The sequence below is a fragment of the Schistocerca gregaria genome, chromosome X (assembly GCF_023897955.1).
Source record: "Schistocerca gregaria isolate iqSchGreg1 chromosome X, iqSchGreg1.2, whole genome shotgun sequence".
Taxonomy (NCBI): Eukaryota; Metazoa; Arthropoda; class Insecta; order Orthoptera; family Acrididae; genus Schistocerca; species Schistocerca gregaria.
The window spans coordinates 382,100,624-382,120,395 of NC_064931.1; the positions used below are offsets into that span (position 1 = coordinate 382,100,624).

General features: G+C 35.0%; 1 protein-coding gene across 1 annotated transcript in view; it reads left to right on the forward strand.

The window, feature by feature from the left end:
• The window catches only part of LOC126297751 (calcium-dependent secretion activator-like), a 1,391,877-nt gene that overhangs the window by 595,367 nt on the left and 776,738 nt on the right, over positions 1–19,772 (forward strand). The window contains exon 8 of the mRNA XM_049988921.1: positions 9,313–9,393. Coding sequence (XP_049844878.1) covers positions 9,313–9,393 — 81 coding nt within the window. The remainder of the gene's footprint in view (positions 1–9,312; positions 9,394–19,772) is intronic.

Consider the following 19,772-nt stretch of genomic DNA (forward strand, 5'->3'; position numbering starts at 1 on the left):
ATAATAAAGGCTTTAGTCATCAGTATTATATTCTCCTTCACTATTTACAACAGTCTACCATGGCTGGGGTAGCTTTTCAATTCTGCAACTGTAGAATCATGGTTTTGAGGTGAAGAATTTCTTGAGCCATGTTCAGAGTGCATTTTCATCCTGAAAGGAAGTTCCATGAAGGTTGTTCAATAGAGAATGGAAAAGGTGAAGTTCAAGTGGCACAAGATCAGGTGGATGTGAAATGACTTCCCAATGCAACTCCTGTACCACATGTTTTGTCAGTCTAGCAGGCTGCAGGCGAAGGTTATCATGTAGTAGCATCACTTCACATAGTCCTCCTGTTTGTTGCTCTAAGATTGTGTCTGCAAGATATCTCAGTTGTTGGCCATAAATGTCAGTAATGATGCCTGGGGAAGCAATTCCTAGTACACCACACCATTGCTGTTCTAACAGATGCATAACATTGTCTGTTGTGCATGAAAGCAGATGTTTGTATGGGGAGTTGCTGCTTTGTTTGGGCACAGTCATTCCTTTCATTTCCTTATATTACCATAAAGACATCAGTTCTCATCACCAGTAATGATACAGGGTAGGAATGGTTCTTGTAGGTCATGAACCAATTGGTGACGAACAAGCAGAGATGGATGTATGACCCCCTGCAGGTTTTGGCTTTGAGCATTTGGTTCCCATGAACGCCAATTTTTGAACCTTCCCATTGGATTTAAATGTTACATGATGGCCAAATGACCACGTTTCATCACATTTACCAGTTATTGAGTACAATGATGGAGCATTGTGAATTAATGCTTTTTAACAATCTCCATGAAACCCCAAAGGTCTTCCTGAATGTGGAGAGTCATTAATGTCTATCAAATCTTCCTCAAAACTAGAAAACTATTTTCTTGCTCTCCTCTATCCAGTGATATTATCCTCACACAAAGAGCAAATGTTTCTGTCTGTCTCTGCTGCTGTCACAACTCTGCTGAACTAAAACAGAAGAATATGTTGGGAATGTTCTGATTTCTTCACTTGGCACTGCATTTTCCAGTGTCCATAGCTCCACTCAATATCTCCAAATGACAAAACGACAATATATAAAGTCAAATAGAACTAATCTATAAATAAAAATGAAAATTGATAAATAAACCCACAGTAAATCGAATACCAACATGCAAAACAAAAACTTATGTACCTACCTAAAAGAAACAATTTACTTTGCATATTCCAGATATTTGAATTCCAGGTTGCTGTTTATACATCCACTCAGCAAATATTACAAGTCTTAAATAATAAAATATCACCAACTGGTATTTTATAAGATATTTCCAAGGCATATTATTGCCTACATCATGTTACTCCCTCAGAAAAATAAGTTTTATTGGTTTAATAGCTTTACAAATGACTTGTCTCAATCACACTTAACAAAAAGAATGCAAAAAGTCATGCTGATTAATTTAAAAAATGCTGAAAGTAGAGAAAATTTTTGTGAGTGGAGTGAAATCATGAATGGAGTCCCAAAAGGTTCAGTTTTGATCCTTTCCTAATCCTTATATATGTGAATGACCGCGTATTTAACATTCTTCAAGAAGGATTGCTACTTTTTGCAGATGATACTGGTGTTATAATAAATCCCACTGAAGAGAAAGTAACAGAAGGGATTATTAATGAAGTATTTAGAGAGTTGTGAAGTAGTTCACTGAAACTGAACTCACATTAAATTTTGAGAAAACACATTATATTAACTTCCACATAACAAATACAATCATACCACCATTTGATGTAGCACATGAACAGGACTCAGTAGACAGAGTAGAATGCTCCAAATTTTTTTTGTACATATTAATGGAAACTTGAACTGGAAGAAGTATATTACTGAGCTGTTCAAATAATTAGGTGAAATTATTTGTGCTCTTTGTATAACTGTTAGTATGGAAAAAAAGCATATAATCATTCTGACAAATTTTGCTCATTTCCAGTTAATAATGTCTTAATTAATAATTTTATGGGGTAATTAATCACTTGAAAAGAAAGTATTGCTTGTACAAAAGTGAGCAATAAGAGTAATATGTAGTGTCATCATGTAGTCACCTATTCAATGGGTTCGGCATTTTAACTGCACTATCACACTACATAAATTTGCTAATGAAATTCATCATAAATAATCCATCACACTTTGAAAAGAATAGTGATGTCAATAACTACAACATTAGAAGAAAAAATAACCTCTATTTGCCATTTTTAAAGCGGTCAGTGGATCAGAAAGAAGTTTTAGTATGCAAATTCAATACTTCATTGTCATTTCCCCAATAAAATAAAATGCCTAACAGGTAGCAGAGAAAGTTTTAAATGTAATGTAAAATCATTTCACCTTGACCTCTCCTTCAATTCCATAGATTAATTTCTATTTAAAAGCTAGCAACCTGTAGAAAAACTAATTTTTAAGTGAACCTGCATGAGCAGGCCTAAAAAATAGAATGTTGATGAATATTTATACTGATCACATATACATATCCTGAAAATTCACTTTTTTCACATCATTTTAATAAAAGAATAATTAAAGTGATCAATGGTAGCATGTAAATAACATTCCCCGAATCTTCAATCTTAAATATGCCTTCAAATAAATACCTTTGTGCAGAATATTTATGTTATTGTTGCCATTTAATTCAGTCACAGTCTGAACAATTGCAATTAGAAAATTACATGTTAAAAGGATTTTTTCATTTCATGTCCATACTGTATATGGATTAGATATGGAAAAAGAAAAAAATTAATAGTACAATATTTATGTCAGGAATGATATCAGGGCAAGGATATCTATTCTACATTGCTTCACTTCAAGTTGTGTCAAATCAGCTATTACAAAGGTCACAAAAATCATTATGTTACTGAAATTCTATACCTTTTCTGCCTACAATGGTATTACATTAAAAGTACTGAAGTTTTGTGCAGGCTTGATTCTATTGTCCTCAAATTGCCTGTATAATCATTCTATGAGTGAAGGTGCATTTTATGAAGGAAATACTCAGTGATAACACATTTCTATAAAAGTAAAGGTAAGCAAGTCACCTGAATTATGGATCCATTTTCACATGCTCTCAAAAATGCATGAGGAGGTGGCTTGTACAAGAGTAGATCTCACAAACAATGTTCTGATATAAAGAAACGGCCATCAAGAGAATGCAGTTAGTGGTTGTAGTACCACTACTAGGTGTCCAACAGGTACAATGTTTCTGTCAGCAATCCTTTCACCATCATCAAGTGCACAGACAACCTGGCCTTCTTGCATTTGTAGGTGACCTGTATTATCTTCCCCTCACCTTCAGAATGGCGTTTTGTATATCATCCGCACCTGAAGGAGCATGCCAACCAAGTCAGTGGCAGTGTTTGACACAGTTATTGGCCTCTGTAGCCACCAACGTAAAATTTGTCACTGTAAAAAACTGGTATTCATGTTTAAAGTAACAAGTCTGCCTGAGGACATCAGTGTTTCAACAAAATAAATACAATATGAAAGCTCAGTGAGATACAAGTGCCAAAAATGAAACAAATACTTCTTGATAGGTGGATTATAATTAGAAGCAACACAGTGCAAGGAAGGCAGGACTCAGATTCCAAGGAAACAGTTAACAGGTACACATCACCTACCTCTCAAACCAAGGACAATTTGTTATAGTTAACAATGCTAGATCAAAAAAGAGGTTAGTGGTCAAGCAAGACTAAAAAAAATCACTAGTTCAAACTTTAAATTGCTCCAACAGAATGTTCAGTCTCTTTCAAACAAGTTGAATGACATATAAATCTTGTTAAAATAGTTGGGTGGTATTTTTGTTTTATGATTCACTGGGCGCTGGTTGAACTGACAAACCTACCTCAGTTCAAATTGCCTGGCTCATTTTGTAAAAAAATACTTAGGCATGGTGGTAGCTGCATATATATCTGAGAAAATATAGAGTTCAGTAATATAACAAAATTTGATAGCTTATCGAGAGAAAGAGAATGGTCAATAATAGCACTCTCAAATCAAAATACAGTTGTCGTCTCTGTATGTAGGTCCCCAGCCAGTGATAAACAAGATTTTTTTTAATAATATGGAAGAGCTGTTACAGAATTTTAACACCCTCAAGAAAAATGTTTTCATATGCTGAGACTTCAATGTTGATTTCTCCAGACACAAGATGAAATTAAAGATCTACTCAAGTCCTTTAACTTACAACCACCTGCAACTAACCCAACTCAAAGAACTAGTACTTCTGCAACAATTGTTGATCAGGTTTTTGTAAATATAGATAAATATACCTGCAACAGAAATTGTAAACACTGGTTTTAGTGATTGCCATGCCCAAATACTAGCAATAGCTATTCCAGGAGACATAGAACCCCAAAAACCAAAGCTAATGTCAGAAATTTCTATGATGAAAATCTAGATTACTTTTGCTCTCTCTTGAGAAGAACAAACTGGAATGATGTTTACAGCTCAAACAACACAAATGACAAGTTGATAAGGTTATGGCTGCACACAAACATTTTTTTGAAATAGCTTTTCCTAAACAAGCATCAGTAATAAATTGTATGCACAATACAAATAAATGGACCAAAGCAGAAATAAAAATAGCATGTCAGAATAAAAGAAAATTATGTTACATCAAAAGCAAAGATGATGGAAAATGGGAAACATATAGAGACTTCCAGGAACAAGAATAAAGCAATCAGGAATATCATAGAAAATGTAACAGGTACTACATCGTTAGTCCACAACATCATAGAACTTCATGAAAATAACAATAAAATAACTGACCCCACAGAAGTGGCTAATAAATTTAACAGTTACTTTAAAAATATAGCAAAATGCCTCATTACAAAACATTATAGTCAGATTCACATATTTATGCAGGAACTCTATTTGTGTCTTCTATAACTCCTAAGGAATTATTTATGATTATAAAAGATTACCAAATAAATTTTCAGCAGGTACTGATGACGTACCATAGATTGTCATCAATGTAAGTGCACTTTGTATCATAGATCCATAAATAGATTTTTCAACTCATCATTCATGAGTGGTATATTCCTGACAAGTCTGAAAATGAAAAGTGACACCATTGTATGGGAAAGGAGGCAAATAAAGAAATGATAATAAATGATTCATGACAGGGATTCAGCACTGGTAGATCAACACTGTCAGCTATTTTTACCTTCATAGATGAAATTTTAACTGCAGTAACTAATAAGCAACATGTTTGTAGCATATTCCTTGACCTCAGTAAAGCTTTCGAGGTCATGTATTCATTTCTCTGCTGAAAAGCCTAAACCAGTGTCAAACTGAGGTGTTGTTAGAAGATTATCTGTTAAAAAGTTGCTTCAGTATTCTAGATTGCTCAAACATTTCTTTTAAACTGCTGAATTTTTAGGAAAAATAAGTATCAGAAACATGAAATTCCATTAGACAAGCTAAGAAATTATGAAATACAAGGAGTACCAAACAGGTGGATCAGGTGGATCCAATCTTACCTCCATGATCATCAACGGCTCTTTCAAATAAAATACAAAGCTATAAAAATGCACAAAATTTCTAATTTTTATAGCAATGCACAAATACTAATAATAATAATTATCAGATATGGAGTCCCTGAAGGGTCAGTCCTTGGGTCCATTCTTTTCATTCTTTATTTGATGAGCTATCAAAACATTAACTAAATGGACAATAGTACTTTTTGCAGATGACACAAATATCCTAATTAAGTCATGTGATGAAGACCGCCCACTAAAAACGGCTGCAGATGTAATACAAGATTTAACACAATGGCTCAGAACAAATAAGTTAATAATAAATTCTGAAAACACTTCATAAAAGTAAGGATATTAAAAGGAGAAATTATCTTCAAGCATAACTGTGATTTTCACTCTCATAACACTAGGCAGAAGCATTGCCTGCATGTCAATTCAGTACGTACAAACATTTGTTGCGGAGGAGTGTACCATACTGGCTCTTTCTTGTAGAACCACATGCCATCCTTTCTGAAACAGATACAAATGTATCTAAATTTAAAGTGAAACTAAAAGAGTACTTGCTTGAACACTACTTGTAGTCTTTTTATGAGTTTTTGTAGCAGCAAGAAAATATAATGTAACTGATCATACAATTATTCTTAACCATCCTATACTCTGAGTCATCTTCGTGTTTTTATAGTTATGTTACTAGTATTCTACATGAAAGATGGATCTCTTATCATTTACCTACAAAATAGCAGGTCAGCAACTGGAAGCATTTAATTCCATAACTTATCAGGGAGTACACATGAGGAGTGATTTAAAATGGAATGATCATATAAAGTTGATCGTCGGTAAAGCAGATGCCAGACTGAGATTCATTGGAAGAATCCTAAGGAAATGCAATCCGACAACAAAGGAAGTAGGTTACAGTATGCTTGTTCGCCCACTGCTTGAATACTGCTCAGCGGTGTGGGATCCGTACCAGATAGGGTTGATAGAGGAGGTAGAGAAGATCCAACGGAGAGCAGCGCATTTCGTTACAGGAACATTTAGTAATCGCGAAAGTGTTATGGAGATGATGGATAAACTCCAGTGGAAGACTCTGCAGGAGAGATGGTCAATAGCTCGCTACGGGCTTTTGTTAAAGTTTCGAGAACATACCTTCAACGAAGAGTCAAGCAGCCTACGTATGTCTTGCTAAGAGACCATGAGGATAAAATCAGAGAGATTAGAGCCCACACAGAAGCATACTAGCAATCCTTCTTTCCACGAACAATACGAGACTGGAATAGAAGGGAGAACCGATAGAGGTACTCAAGGTACCCTCCACCACACACCTTCAGCTGGCTTGCGGAGTATGGATGTAGATGTAGACGTAGATGTACTGATTGTTGTTTTCTAAACCTCAGATTGTACAAACTATGTACTTAATCACAATTTACCAGATGAATAAATAAATAGAAATAGATTTGACCATTACACATCTCTGGCTGTGGATGGCATATAGAATGTTGTTGCAAAGAAAATGGGAGGGTCACACACATTCCCCTGAGAGGCACACTTGATGATGGAAACAGATTGCTCACTGAAATACTGTGTCCATCAGACACTGAGTACTGGTGGTTCACCCATGGATTGTTCTGTAATGTTTTTTTCTCTAAAATTGAGTTTGTGAGGTCATATATTCATTTCTCTGCTGAAAAGCCTTATCCAAAGTCAAACTGAGGTGTTGTTAAAAGATTATTTGTTAAAAAGGTGGTTCAATATTCTGTTATAAGGTAATTGCCCACACAATTCTTTTGAACTGCTGAAGTTTTAGGAAAAACAAGTATCAGATGCATAACTGACCAAGTAGTTTGTAAAAAAATAGCTTGGGTGTATATTACTTCAGTGTTGCTTCGACATGACTTTAACTTTAAGACATCTTAAAGATCTAGGACCAATAAGTGTGCCAGATTTTATGAAATGACAAGTTGTCAATTCTTAAAGCAGTTGATATTATTTTAGTGTTTCTTTGGTGAGAAGTGTTTACTGCCAAACTTTAAAATCTACAATAAATGTTACTCTTTAAGGCTTTTCACATTTCATTGTTTGAAAACAGGTTGCGACTGAGAAACGGAAACTATTGGCACTAATTATCTAGCTTGTGTTAATATTGTATTGTAGAAGATGCAATGACAAGGTAATGAGATATCCTGGTTAGAAAAAGCACAAAATCAGATACCTTCTTTATAACAGAAATGCTGAGCAGGACACACACACACACACACACACACACACACACACACACACACACACACAAAGAGAGAGAGAGAGAGAGAGAGAGAGAGAGAGAGAGAGAGAGAGAGAATGTGTTGCGACATTTTCCTGGTGTTGACAGCTGACTGTCACATACACATTCCCCTGAGAGGCACACTTGATGGTGGCAACATATTGCTCACTGAAATATTGTGTCCATTAGACATTGAGTACTGGTGGTTCACACATGGATTGTTCTGTAATGTTATTTTGGAACAGGTTGAGTGAATGTGGTATAGATATGTTACAGGAATGATAAATGCAATGCAAGGGCATACACAGGTGAGAGTGAGTGTTGACTGGGAAGGAGGTTATCAGTACAGTATCAGAGAAAAGCTCCTGAGGGACAAACACATGCTTTTTATGGAGGAATAAACTTGCTTCTCCTGTTCTTTGGAAATATGGAAAAACTGTAAATGATCAACAGATATCCTTCTTGATTAATGGTGAGCTAATGACACTGTACTTCCTGCCTCCTTGAATTGCGCAACGAAGTAAAAATTACAAGGGGAGCAGGGATTGTGGTATGTATGGTGGATAGGAAGTCTCGCAGGCATACCGAGGCAATATACAGTGTAGCATTATTGAGTTGCATGTTAACATCTTTAGATATAAACTGATTTGACTGTACATTGATGATATTTTTTAGGACACAGGTAATAGTGTTCCATCTTTGCTTACAGAGCTTCAAAACAGTGTCTTTTCTAAGTGGAAAGAGGGTGGTGTTCAAACACTTCATTTTTGGAAAAGAGAGATGACACTGTGCCTAGATCAGTGCCTGTGGTTTTAGTTACTGGTAATAGAGAAATATTTCACATTAAATAGTAAATCTTTCAAGGAAGATAGCACTCTATCACTCAAAGAACTTGAGAACATCTTCTAAACTACCTTAATATTACATTTTTAATTGAGGACACCAAAACTGTTGCTTCCACTTTACCAGAACTTCACTTTAATTCAGTGTCATTCAGCAATTTTCAGTGGCTTTAATTACTTGAATCGTAGTGTGAGCCACTACTCTGTCTTTGTAACTTAAGTTACAAGTGTTTTTCTCTGAAGTGGGGTCATTGGTGAATATTTAACATTTCTACATGTTTCTCAGAATTAGAATATGTTTTAACTGGTACTGTTCAAAACTGAAACAGAATGCTGTCCAAATTTTCGAGAACTTTTAAGCATAGCAACAATCCTTATAGTGTAATGGAATTGTCATGGCCTTTGTATTTCTGCACACAACTGGCAACTAAAAGTAATTCTTTACATAATTTCTAACTTCAATTACAGTTTTACTTATTACTTTTTTTTAGAACTTATAATTTTTGTTTGACTCCTCCCCATGCAGTTAAATGGCAGAACATAATTTCTTTTCTGGTTTTTGCATGATAGAAACAATTACAATTTAATTTCTTTTAATCTTTTTTAATTAATTGATTGTGTTTAACTTGTTGCTGTAAATTACTATGCTTCATCATTTTACAGTTCTGATTTTCAAATGCATTTTGCAGTTGATATATAACGTCTTTATTACAGCTTGATTCAGCAGATGAGCAAGCAGCTGCAATAAGAAGAGAGCTTGATGGACGAATGCAGAAAGTGGCAGAAATGGAGAAGGTATAATTCCTTAAATTGCTTACTACAACATATTTCTTCAGAATAATATGTGCAGGAAGGTTTTTTGTACTGAAATTTAAATTAAATTCCAGACTGTAATGATCTGACAAATGGCAGGCTGAGCACAATATAAAACTTTATTTTACATAAGGTTCAAAATATTAAGAAGTAAAGTCTGTACAAGTCTATGTATTATATTTTCAGAGTGAAAGAATCAACTACTCAAAATTTGGCATAATAACAAGAGTCTTGTTGTGACCATTTTCACAGCAGCTGTGTATAAATTGCAGTGAACTAATGGAAGTCCTTATAATGTACTTCTTTTATGATGATTCTGTCAAAATTTATAATAACTTAAACTGATTTTGATAGAAAGAAAAGAATTAATGTCATGAAAAACATAAATGTGGTATATTTTTCACTGTTATGAAGTGAAACATCATAGTACATTCAAGTGTATGTTTCAAGTCAACGAATTCAAAACGCACCATTTGCAAGGCAGATAATGAACTGTTCAATGAACTAGTGAACTGCATTAAATCTGTACTGATCTTCAATTCTGAGAGCATTAGATAAAAACGAGGGTAAGAAAAATTTTATTTTCTACATATTTTTCCATAAGCAGCAAAAATTTGTTAATGAACATTCAACTTTAAGCTTAAGAAAACATTTATCAAAATATACCTCACTTAAGATATAAAGGAAAATGTGAAATGCTAAATAGAAGTCAAAACAAATGTCATGAGCTGAGTACAGCCCAGGTATTAATTGTAGACAAAGTAAATGTGTTCAGTACCCAAAGAAGGAGATGTACAATAAAAAAGCTGAGAGAAAAACTGAAATTTCAAAGCTGAAGGCAGAGAGATGGAATTGGTGATGACAGTTTTAGAAAGAGAATAAACTATATAAAGAAACATGTTAGTTGGCCTAATTAGACTTACAAAATGAAATGAGAAGTAAAAGAATGTGTAAGTATATATAAGTGAGGAACCACACATCCAGATGATAATTTTGGTATGGTGAATGTTCTGTGGAGCTCTTATATATAACTCAAGGGAGAGAGGTAAATACGTATATGATGAAGCATGTAGAAGCAGTACATTTAGTGATACACAGGGGTATATGTGAGAGGTATGAACACCCAGATTCTTGGACAGAGTCTTCTTCAAATTGTAACAAACTGACATTCATTAATAAAGCTTACACTGATAAGCACTAACTGCAGTCTGACAGTATCAGAGAGTGATTTAGATCTGAGTACAGGAAAGAGGTGTTTGTTGGAGCAAGACCAGTGGTGGGGGCATGAGGAGAGATGCAGAAAGGCTGTAGCCAGGATTGGGGACCACTTACATAATCATTGAGAAAATAGTACAAAAGTGAGCTGTAATACCTGGAATGAGAGAAACAGGTATGTAATGGAAGTTATGAGTGAGTTCAAATGAAGCAGAATGATAACAGAAAAAGTGTGAAGTTGTCAGGGAGGCAGGAGGGTTGAATGGAGTGGGATCACAATTGGGACTAAAGGCAGGTTGATGACAGAAATTTGTTGAATTACTAGCCTAGTGGCTTGTGGAAAAAATTAATATGCTGCAGGTGCATTTTTTATCTGTACAATAAAAAAAAGTATTTTGGTGGGTTGGAAGGGGGAACGGAGAGGGAGTGTTGGAGATATAGCTGATACAGATTCTGAAATAGGCATTAAAGTCAGTGCCATTAGATGATCAAATTGCTCTGCAACTGAGTGCTCCAGTTGGCTTTTACCACACTTTAGCTACAGCTATTCATCCTTGTGGTTGGATGGTGTGTTTCCATATGAAATACTGTGAAGTGGTTGCAGCGAATTTGCTATATAAAATAAAATTTCTCACAGAAAGCTCTGACTCTGATGAGGTGCAACATTCCAGTCACAGGACTGGAATAGGAGCTGATACAGGTATGAGGCAAAACTTGCATTTAGACTTGCATAAAGAGTAGTAGAAGATTATGGATGATTATATATTAATTTCCTGTTGATGACAAGATCATTATATTTATGAAAGTGTCATAAGTTTAGGGGAGGGCACACTTGTATTGATCAAAAATGGCAGAAGTAATTGATGGTCAGCTTCATCTAATTAGATTAGTAAGTAATCATGCTGAAGTATTTTGATGCATCTCCAAAAAGTCACCTGGCATTCATGTAGAAGGTCATGATCAGCCAAGTGTTAACCATTTTCTAATATATATATATATATATATATATATATATATATATATATATATATATATATATATATATATATATATATATATATAACCCTGGATACCTGATGCCATTAGGAACAACAATGAACCATTTTTAAACTACAGAAACTTGGCACTGGTCGCTCAGATTGGGCGTGACATTGCCCTGTTTCTGTTCGGCGGATGACGGGTAGTGCTATGGTTGCCGATTCACACACACAAATGTCCGTCATCCTGTCATTGCCCGTGTCGAATAGGTCCTGCTGTTTGTCTCCACCTCACATCAGAGGCATTCACAAGTATGCTTTCCTTTGGAGCAGACACACATCATATATGATTAGTCATACAGTAAGCATGGCAGCACAGTATTTGTTTGAAGAACAATGAGATATGGTTTTTCTTTATGGACTAAGAGACTGTAATGTGCATGAAGCTCGAAGGTTGTATGAGGAATGGTACCCAGCAAGATGCCACCCACACCCACAAACATTTACAGCAATTCACTGGTGACTTGGCTATACAGGCTTGTTAGTGGGATTTCATTATGATCCTCAAGAACCTTGAACACAATGGGATGCTACAGTTGAAGATACTGTTCTGGAGCACTTTGAGGAAGCACCTATGAAAAGTACTCAAGCAGTTGGACATGACATGGGAGTCACTCATTGGTTAATCTGGGAGGTTTTGAGGTATGGTGGCCAGCATCAATTTAGTTTCCACCCTGTCCAAGACCTAAACCCATTGGTGGACTATGAACACAGGCTAAGGTTTTGACGGAAGTTTCTGTGACATGTTGCACGAGATCCCAACTTCCTCGCCATTTTGTTGTTTACTGACGAGTTCACCTCACATTGGGATGGCCTTTACAGCACTCGAAATGTTCATTACTGGGCGAGGGGAAATTCTCGTGTCACATCCAGAACACCAGGAAAAATTTTCATTCAACATTTGTTCAGGCATTGTGGGTGACCATCTGAATGGGCTGGACTGTCTACCTTCTCAGTTTACAGGAGCAAATTACCTTCACTTTTTGTAAGAAACTCTACCAGGCCTGCTGGAAGATGTTCCCCCAGACATACAGCTTTGCATGTGGTTGCAGCAGGATGAGTACCCACACATAACTGATGTGCTGTGCTCGGATACTTAAATGAAGTCTTTGACTGCCTGGTAATTGGCATATGTGGTCTAGGATGTGGCCACCACTATTACCAGACCTCACACCACTGGACTTTTTCCTGTGCAGGTTCTTCAAGGTTCTAGCTGACCCACCTGGATGTAAACCACCTAGAAATTAAGAGGAATTAATGGATCACATTCAACGTGCCACCAATTATATCAGGGCAATGCCAGGAATCTTTGAAAGAGTTTGGCAAAACAACATTTGACATTACCAAGCTTGTGTTGCATCAGAGCGTTGCCAGTTGGAGCACCTGCTTTAAGTAAACAATGTCCTAGCTACAAGAAAGGCTCTTTTCAGGGTTGACACAATACATAAAAGACTTTCTGTACACCAACTAAAGGCTGTTGACAGGTTTGTTCCCAGTAAGTCTAATCATGAAACTACAGTGGATGTGTCAGGACCCTGACAGATTCATCCCCAGGCCCCCAGAGTGGAAGGCTGGTGTCTTACCACTGAGCATGCAGGCTGCCTTGGGTACATCACGATCTCCGGCAGGCAAAGCATTCGTGGTCATGTGTTGTCCAGAGCATTCGGCAACAGGGCAATCCTGCAACCAATCAGAGTGCATGGTGCCAAGTTTCCATAGATTAAAAATTGTACATTGTTGACCTAAACACCATTAGTAATTTTGGTTCCTACTGGCTTCAGATATCCAGGATTAAAATTTTGTGACACAGTTTTTCTCCATCCTATACGTATATAAAATGTGGATAACACTATATCCCTATATTTAAATATGTTGCCTTAAATTACTTCTGCAGAGTTCTGTTTTTTCCTCCTGTTTTCATATTGGTACAAGTAATATTCTAGTAAGCTTAGGAATGACAGAGGTTTCACTCACAGGGAAATGGTGAATAGCTTGAAGTTGACAGATCCAAGAAGGAATTATACTGCTTTCATTGCCTAAAGGCAAACAGTTGCAACCAAATTTATCTAACTGTAAGTAACTAATTGTTGTATTTAAATGTGTTGTTGGCCAGTTTTTAATTCATAAGTGAAATGTTCATTAGTCTATGGGACTTAACATTAATTATACTCACACAGTATTTCTCTCTTATAACTTTTTCCATGTGTGTCCTTTAATACATTCAAGCACATATCTATGATTATATGATTTAAATTCTCATGAACTGGATGTTACCCTACTTGACTTATGAAATCCTCCTTTGCCACAGTCATCGTGGCATGTGTTGCAACAGTGTGTGATGTTTCAGGTACTTACTACAGATAATAAAACTTACCATAACTGACTCATGTTCTGCATAAGGTTAATTATAGGAAATCAAATAAAATTTCCTGAAATATACCTATAATATCCTTTAGGATATGGTCTACATTTATGCTCAAAATGCATAACATTAATTAAAAATGCTTATAGTTATCGGTAAAAATCAACTTTAGACCATCTATAGACAAATGTATAACACAGCCATACACATATAGTTGAGTGATACTGTAAATAATCTGGGGTGGGAAAAAATAAAAGTCTATCAGTTTAACACCAAATCATTACAGAAACATAAAAAAAAATTAAGTGAAACTCTAAAAATTCTTCCTGATGCTGGATTTACACCAAGCATATATTGCATCTATGTTATTGGCACCCTGAAAGTTTGTTTTTCTTCAGTGCTTTCAAATACATGTGGAGCACCAGTTTTCTGTTTAACATTGATGTTTTTACAAACAGTACTATGTCAGTATTTCTGCTGTTTCTGAATCTAAATGCAAAATCCCTGTCATTCAATGTCAATTGTGGTTTGAAATGATGGGGGAAACATAAAATAGCAAGAATTGCAGACCCTTTCTCATACAGCAGATATATCAATCTTAATCTATGCTAAAAGTAATAATCAACATTACTACACAAAAAAACAGTATATGAGTTCCCATTTTAATTGTACAGTTCTTCACATTACAGTATCAAAAGTCTGCTGAGAACATATGCCATAATTAACTGTAACTTGAGTAAGTATATATTAGTAGTATGTATATGAATGAAACAGTCACAGAAGATTGTGCCATGCAGCTGACTGACCAGACACACTGCTCTACCATAGACCCCCCATACCTCTATGCCATGATAGAATCAGTGCTTCAAAGAATCACCACAATATCAAAAATAAAGTTTCAACATAAAAACTGCTATTTACATAGTATAAAGTTAAGATAGTGCTTTGCAAAAATCCCCTTGAATTTACTGTTAGCCCCATAGTGAATTCCTAACCTGTGTCAGTGCAGTGAATAAATCACCACTTTTGATGTTTGTTTTGACAAAATAATTTTTGTTTATCATGGCAACCTCTCAGTGAACCTTGAAAATGCGAATTAATAAACTGAGCTATTTACTCTAAAACAAAAAGAAAAAAAAGAGTTATTTATTGTGAGCATTTATTGTAATTAAACAAGAGGAACATGAACAAAGTTCTAGGGTTACTAACCAAACAGAAACTCCCTTACTAAATATCTGGGATGGCCCTGCCATAATTTAGCACATCTAAATATCTAGTTGTGCTCAACTATTCACACCGCCTATACTACATTTGTGTCATAATTAATCTTGAATTTAACGTGTATCTTAGTTTAGTAGCTGCAGAATGCATAAAATATCTTCAGTATATATGCCACTCTTTCCAGTAATTCTCCTTACAAAAATGTTAATATTATATTGCCATTGTAACATGACACTATTTATCTCAAGGCAGAACATGTTGCACTCAGTACATTTTATTGACTAGTTTTTCTCTATAATAACTATTATGAAAAGGATAGAGTGCTAATCACCATATAGTGGAGGTGTTAAACTGCAGACAGGTACAAGAAAAACACATATGAGCTTCATGCAAGCACAGCCAACACACACATGACAACAGTTTCAGCCACTGATGCTTCTTAGATCTGTAGAGAAAATGTGGAGAAGTAGGAGTTGCCACATATTTCAAGAACTGTTTTAATTTCAAGAATACTGATATTAAAAATTTTGCCCAGAGCAGCACATAGAGGTTTGAGCAACAGAGGTAATATATCATAATAAATCCTTTATTATAGTATCTCTACTCTGAGCACCCCAGGAAACTTTAACCTCCTCATAAAAAAAAATCTGGAAACTCTGTTGCCCATCTCAGAGTAAAAAACAAGAAAATAGTAGTTGCTTCTGAGTCTAGTGTGGATCTGTCAGTGAACAATTGTTGTAATCAGTAACACTGTCATTCAATTTAACTTCTCCTCTGGACTTTGCAACTGGGGTATGTAAATGCTCTGAGACTGCTGTTGATAATATCTTTGTAGACAAATCTAGGGAAAAGTGTCATATCACAAAACCAATAGTAAATGGGTTATCTGATCATGACATGCAGCATCTGATCTTAACCTTTGAGCAGGCGTGCCATTTTTCATAATACGAGGGGGCGCACAGCGCACTTTGTACACATGTATAGAATAGTTTCATTTATGTTGGCAAGCTGTGTCATTTATGATCAGAATCACAATTTAATCTTAGTTTGTTTGAACAACAAGAAAGTAAACTTATGTAATATGAACTACACCACTGTTTTATTAAATAATAATGAAATAAATTTTTGGTAAACACCCTGTTGCCAAGGACAGGTGTTACTTGGTAAACACCCTGTTGCCAAGGACAGGTGTTACAGAGACAGTAATGACCCACTTGAAGCATCAAGCAATGCAGTGGCATCAGATCCCATCCAGCTGCTTATTTGTTCACTAATTCTCTCATAGACAACTGCCTCAATGTGACATTAGGCTGCTAGCTCATAATCAGGGCCATTTTTTAAATTTTAATTTTAATTTATTTATTTTGCATGGATCATAAATTTTTTCTGCCTAACTCACTTTGTATTTTATATTACTGCTGCTCACTTGGATGTATAACAACCCAAATTATCAATGTGTTACCTGAAGCAACAATGAAGGAAAAGGTGTGGGTCTGCAGATGTGACACAAAAATGGAACTATGCAAAATCATTTTATTTTTTACCAGCACACTTCAGACAGAGGCTTGAGGGTTCAATACTAAAACTTGTCAGGATATAAAATCTATTAAACCTGAGTACAGGAGAGTAATAAACAAGACAAAAATTAAGAAATTTAGGATATAGTGAAGACAGGGATAGGGAGGCTGGAAAGGAAAAGGAACAGATAACTCTAGAAATTAAATTAGACATTAATAACAAGTGCATGTAGTCTCGCAAATCACTTAAACAAGTGCTTTGTTACTGTTACTGTCAGCTTGGGGTTAGCAGGCAGTAAACATTGCAGTGGAATATAATAGACCAGTCTCTACAAATAACTTCAGTATTGTATTGTACAGTATTTACTGGTCCTGTTTATAAAAGCATCTTTTGCATAAGACATTGGACAAGTCAAGTTATAAGACCACTTCTGAAAGTTATTTCTAGGCATAGTTATTTAAGGTTGCAATAAAACATTTTATACATGAAATATTTACATAGCACACTTCATAAATTTAAATATTCTTCAGCAGAGCAGAAGCAGTGATGCTACAAATTTGAATTTTGAGATCTTATGAAGGTTTTGACCTCAGTAAACAGCTTTTATGTTTTCAGGAAGTTTGTTATAAAGTTTAACACCCATGTGGAAATTATCTTTTTGGTGTGAAGGTGAACTGATTTGAGTTACATGTAATTTTTTTCCTGGTAGGATGATCATGTATATCATAGTTTTTGTGCAGTCTACAGTCCTTAACTATTACATTTATTTTAATGAGTATAAGGCTTTCCATTTTGTATACACATGGTAGTGAAAAAACACAAAATATCTTAAACAGAGGTTTGCAAGAGTCTCTATGTTTGTATCCAAACATGATTCTAATGGCCCTTTCTTGTAGTTTGAATGTGCTGTTAGCTGTTTTAGAGTTCCCTGGAAAGTGACTCCATATTTAAGGCAAGAATGGAAGTAGGTATCATTTGCATTCATTACTATTCTCTCACTAGAGCATGATTTTAGTGAGCAAAGAAGGTAACATGTCTTGCTAAGTTTTGGATTAAGGTATTTAATATGCTTATTCCATTTAACATTGCTGTATGACGAATCCAATAGCATTGTAAAATGATATATGGTGAATAAAATTCTCGATTCTTGATTCTCTGTGGAAATTCCTAAGAATTTGGTTTCGATGCTGTTTGTCATTGAAAGATACCAAAGGGATAAATATGTCCTTGTTAGAAGCATTGTGGAATTTTAATGTCATGGTTTTTTTACTAGTTATTACAAGTTGTTTATTTTGTGCCCAGCTGCTACGTAGTTTTGTAACATTATTTACTGATTACTGTAATTGTTATTTACCATTTTCTTTTAGTAGAATTGTGGTATCATCTGCAAATGCTATTGTTTTATGTGCATCCCTATTTTATTTGAGATCATTTATATGCAGAAGGAGTAGAATGAGTCCTATTACTGATCTTTGGGGTACATCATATTTAATTTTATTAAAGTCTGATAAGTGTTCAGATACAGTTTTTAGGTGTATATTTGTGTGTTTGATGCACACTACCTGCTTATAATTGCTCAGGAAGGAGATGATCTAGTTGTTGGACAGAGTTTGACTACCATATTTTCCAAACTTTTACAGCAGAGTCTTATAGTCCACCATGTAAAAATCTTTTTTACAGATCAATAAATACTCCTGTTGATTCCTGTTTATTGTCCATCAGGATTAACATGGAATTGATGCACTCATAAATAGCAGTTGTTGTTGGCGTCTTATTTCTGAATCCAGGTTGTTCATTGCATAAGATATTGCAAAATGGAAAGGACACTCATCCATCATAAAACGCTTAAAATCAAATAATTATAGTGGTTATAATAATGTATCAATGAAGTTACTTGAAGAGTGCTCATGTGAGTTGAGTTCTATGGAAAGGACACTCATCCATCATAAAATGCTTAAAATCAAATTATTATAGTGGTTATAATAATGTATCAATGAAGTTACTTGAAGAGTGCTCATGTGAGTTGAGTTCTATCTGAAGTTATTTGTGTTATCAATCTCATGTTAGTGGAACATTTCCAGATTGGCAAAAATATGTTAATGTTAAGCCTATTTACAACTATCAACCAGTTCCACTTTTGCTGACTTTTTCGAAAATATGTCAAAAAGTTGTGTTCAAGCATCTTCTTAAGCCTCTGAATCAAAATAATATATTGTCCATGTTATCCCTTCTGGATTTTCCATTGTTTGATTTTGTCTTATAATATTACAAGAGCATCATCAGAGTATCTGAAATGTACACTGTGAAATATGCAACAAATTGAGAAAATATGTAATTTACATTGACATTAATGAATGTATTCCATTTATAGTGTGTTAACTTACATTTAAAGTACAGTATGAGACTATCATACAGTGCCAGTACAAGAGATAAAATTGGCTGTACAACAATGTATGCAACATCTATGGCAATGTGTATCCAAATATAATGTAGTATTCTTATGTATATACTCATTGATTCAAATCTATTTCATTCAAAACTAATTCATTTCATTTCATTTACTTCCATACTTTAAATGTAAGTTACCATACTGTAAATGGAATATGTCCTTTAATGTCACTGAACAGTGAAAGCTATCAGATTGATTACGTAATGATAAGATAGAGATTTAGGAACCAGATTTTAAATTGCAGGACATTCCCAGGGGCAGACATGGACTCTGACTGCAATTTATTGTGTATGAACTGTAGATTTAAAATGAAGAAATTACAAATTGATAGGAAATTGAGGAGATGGGGCCTGGATAAACTGAAAGAACCACAGGTTTCTGAGTGTTTCGGAGGGAACATTATGGAATGACTGACAAAAACAGTGGAAAGGAATACAGTAGAAGAAAAATAATGAGTAGCTTGGAGAGATGATATAGTGAAGCAGCACATGATCAATTAGGTAAAAAGATGAGGCTTAGTAGAAATCCTTGGGTAACTCAAGAGATTTTGCATTTAATT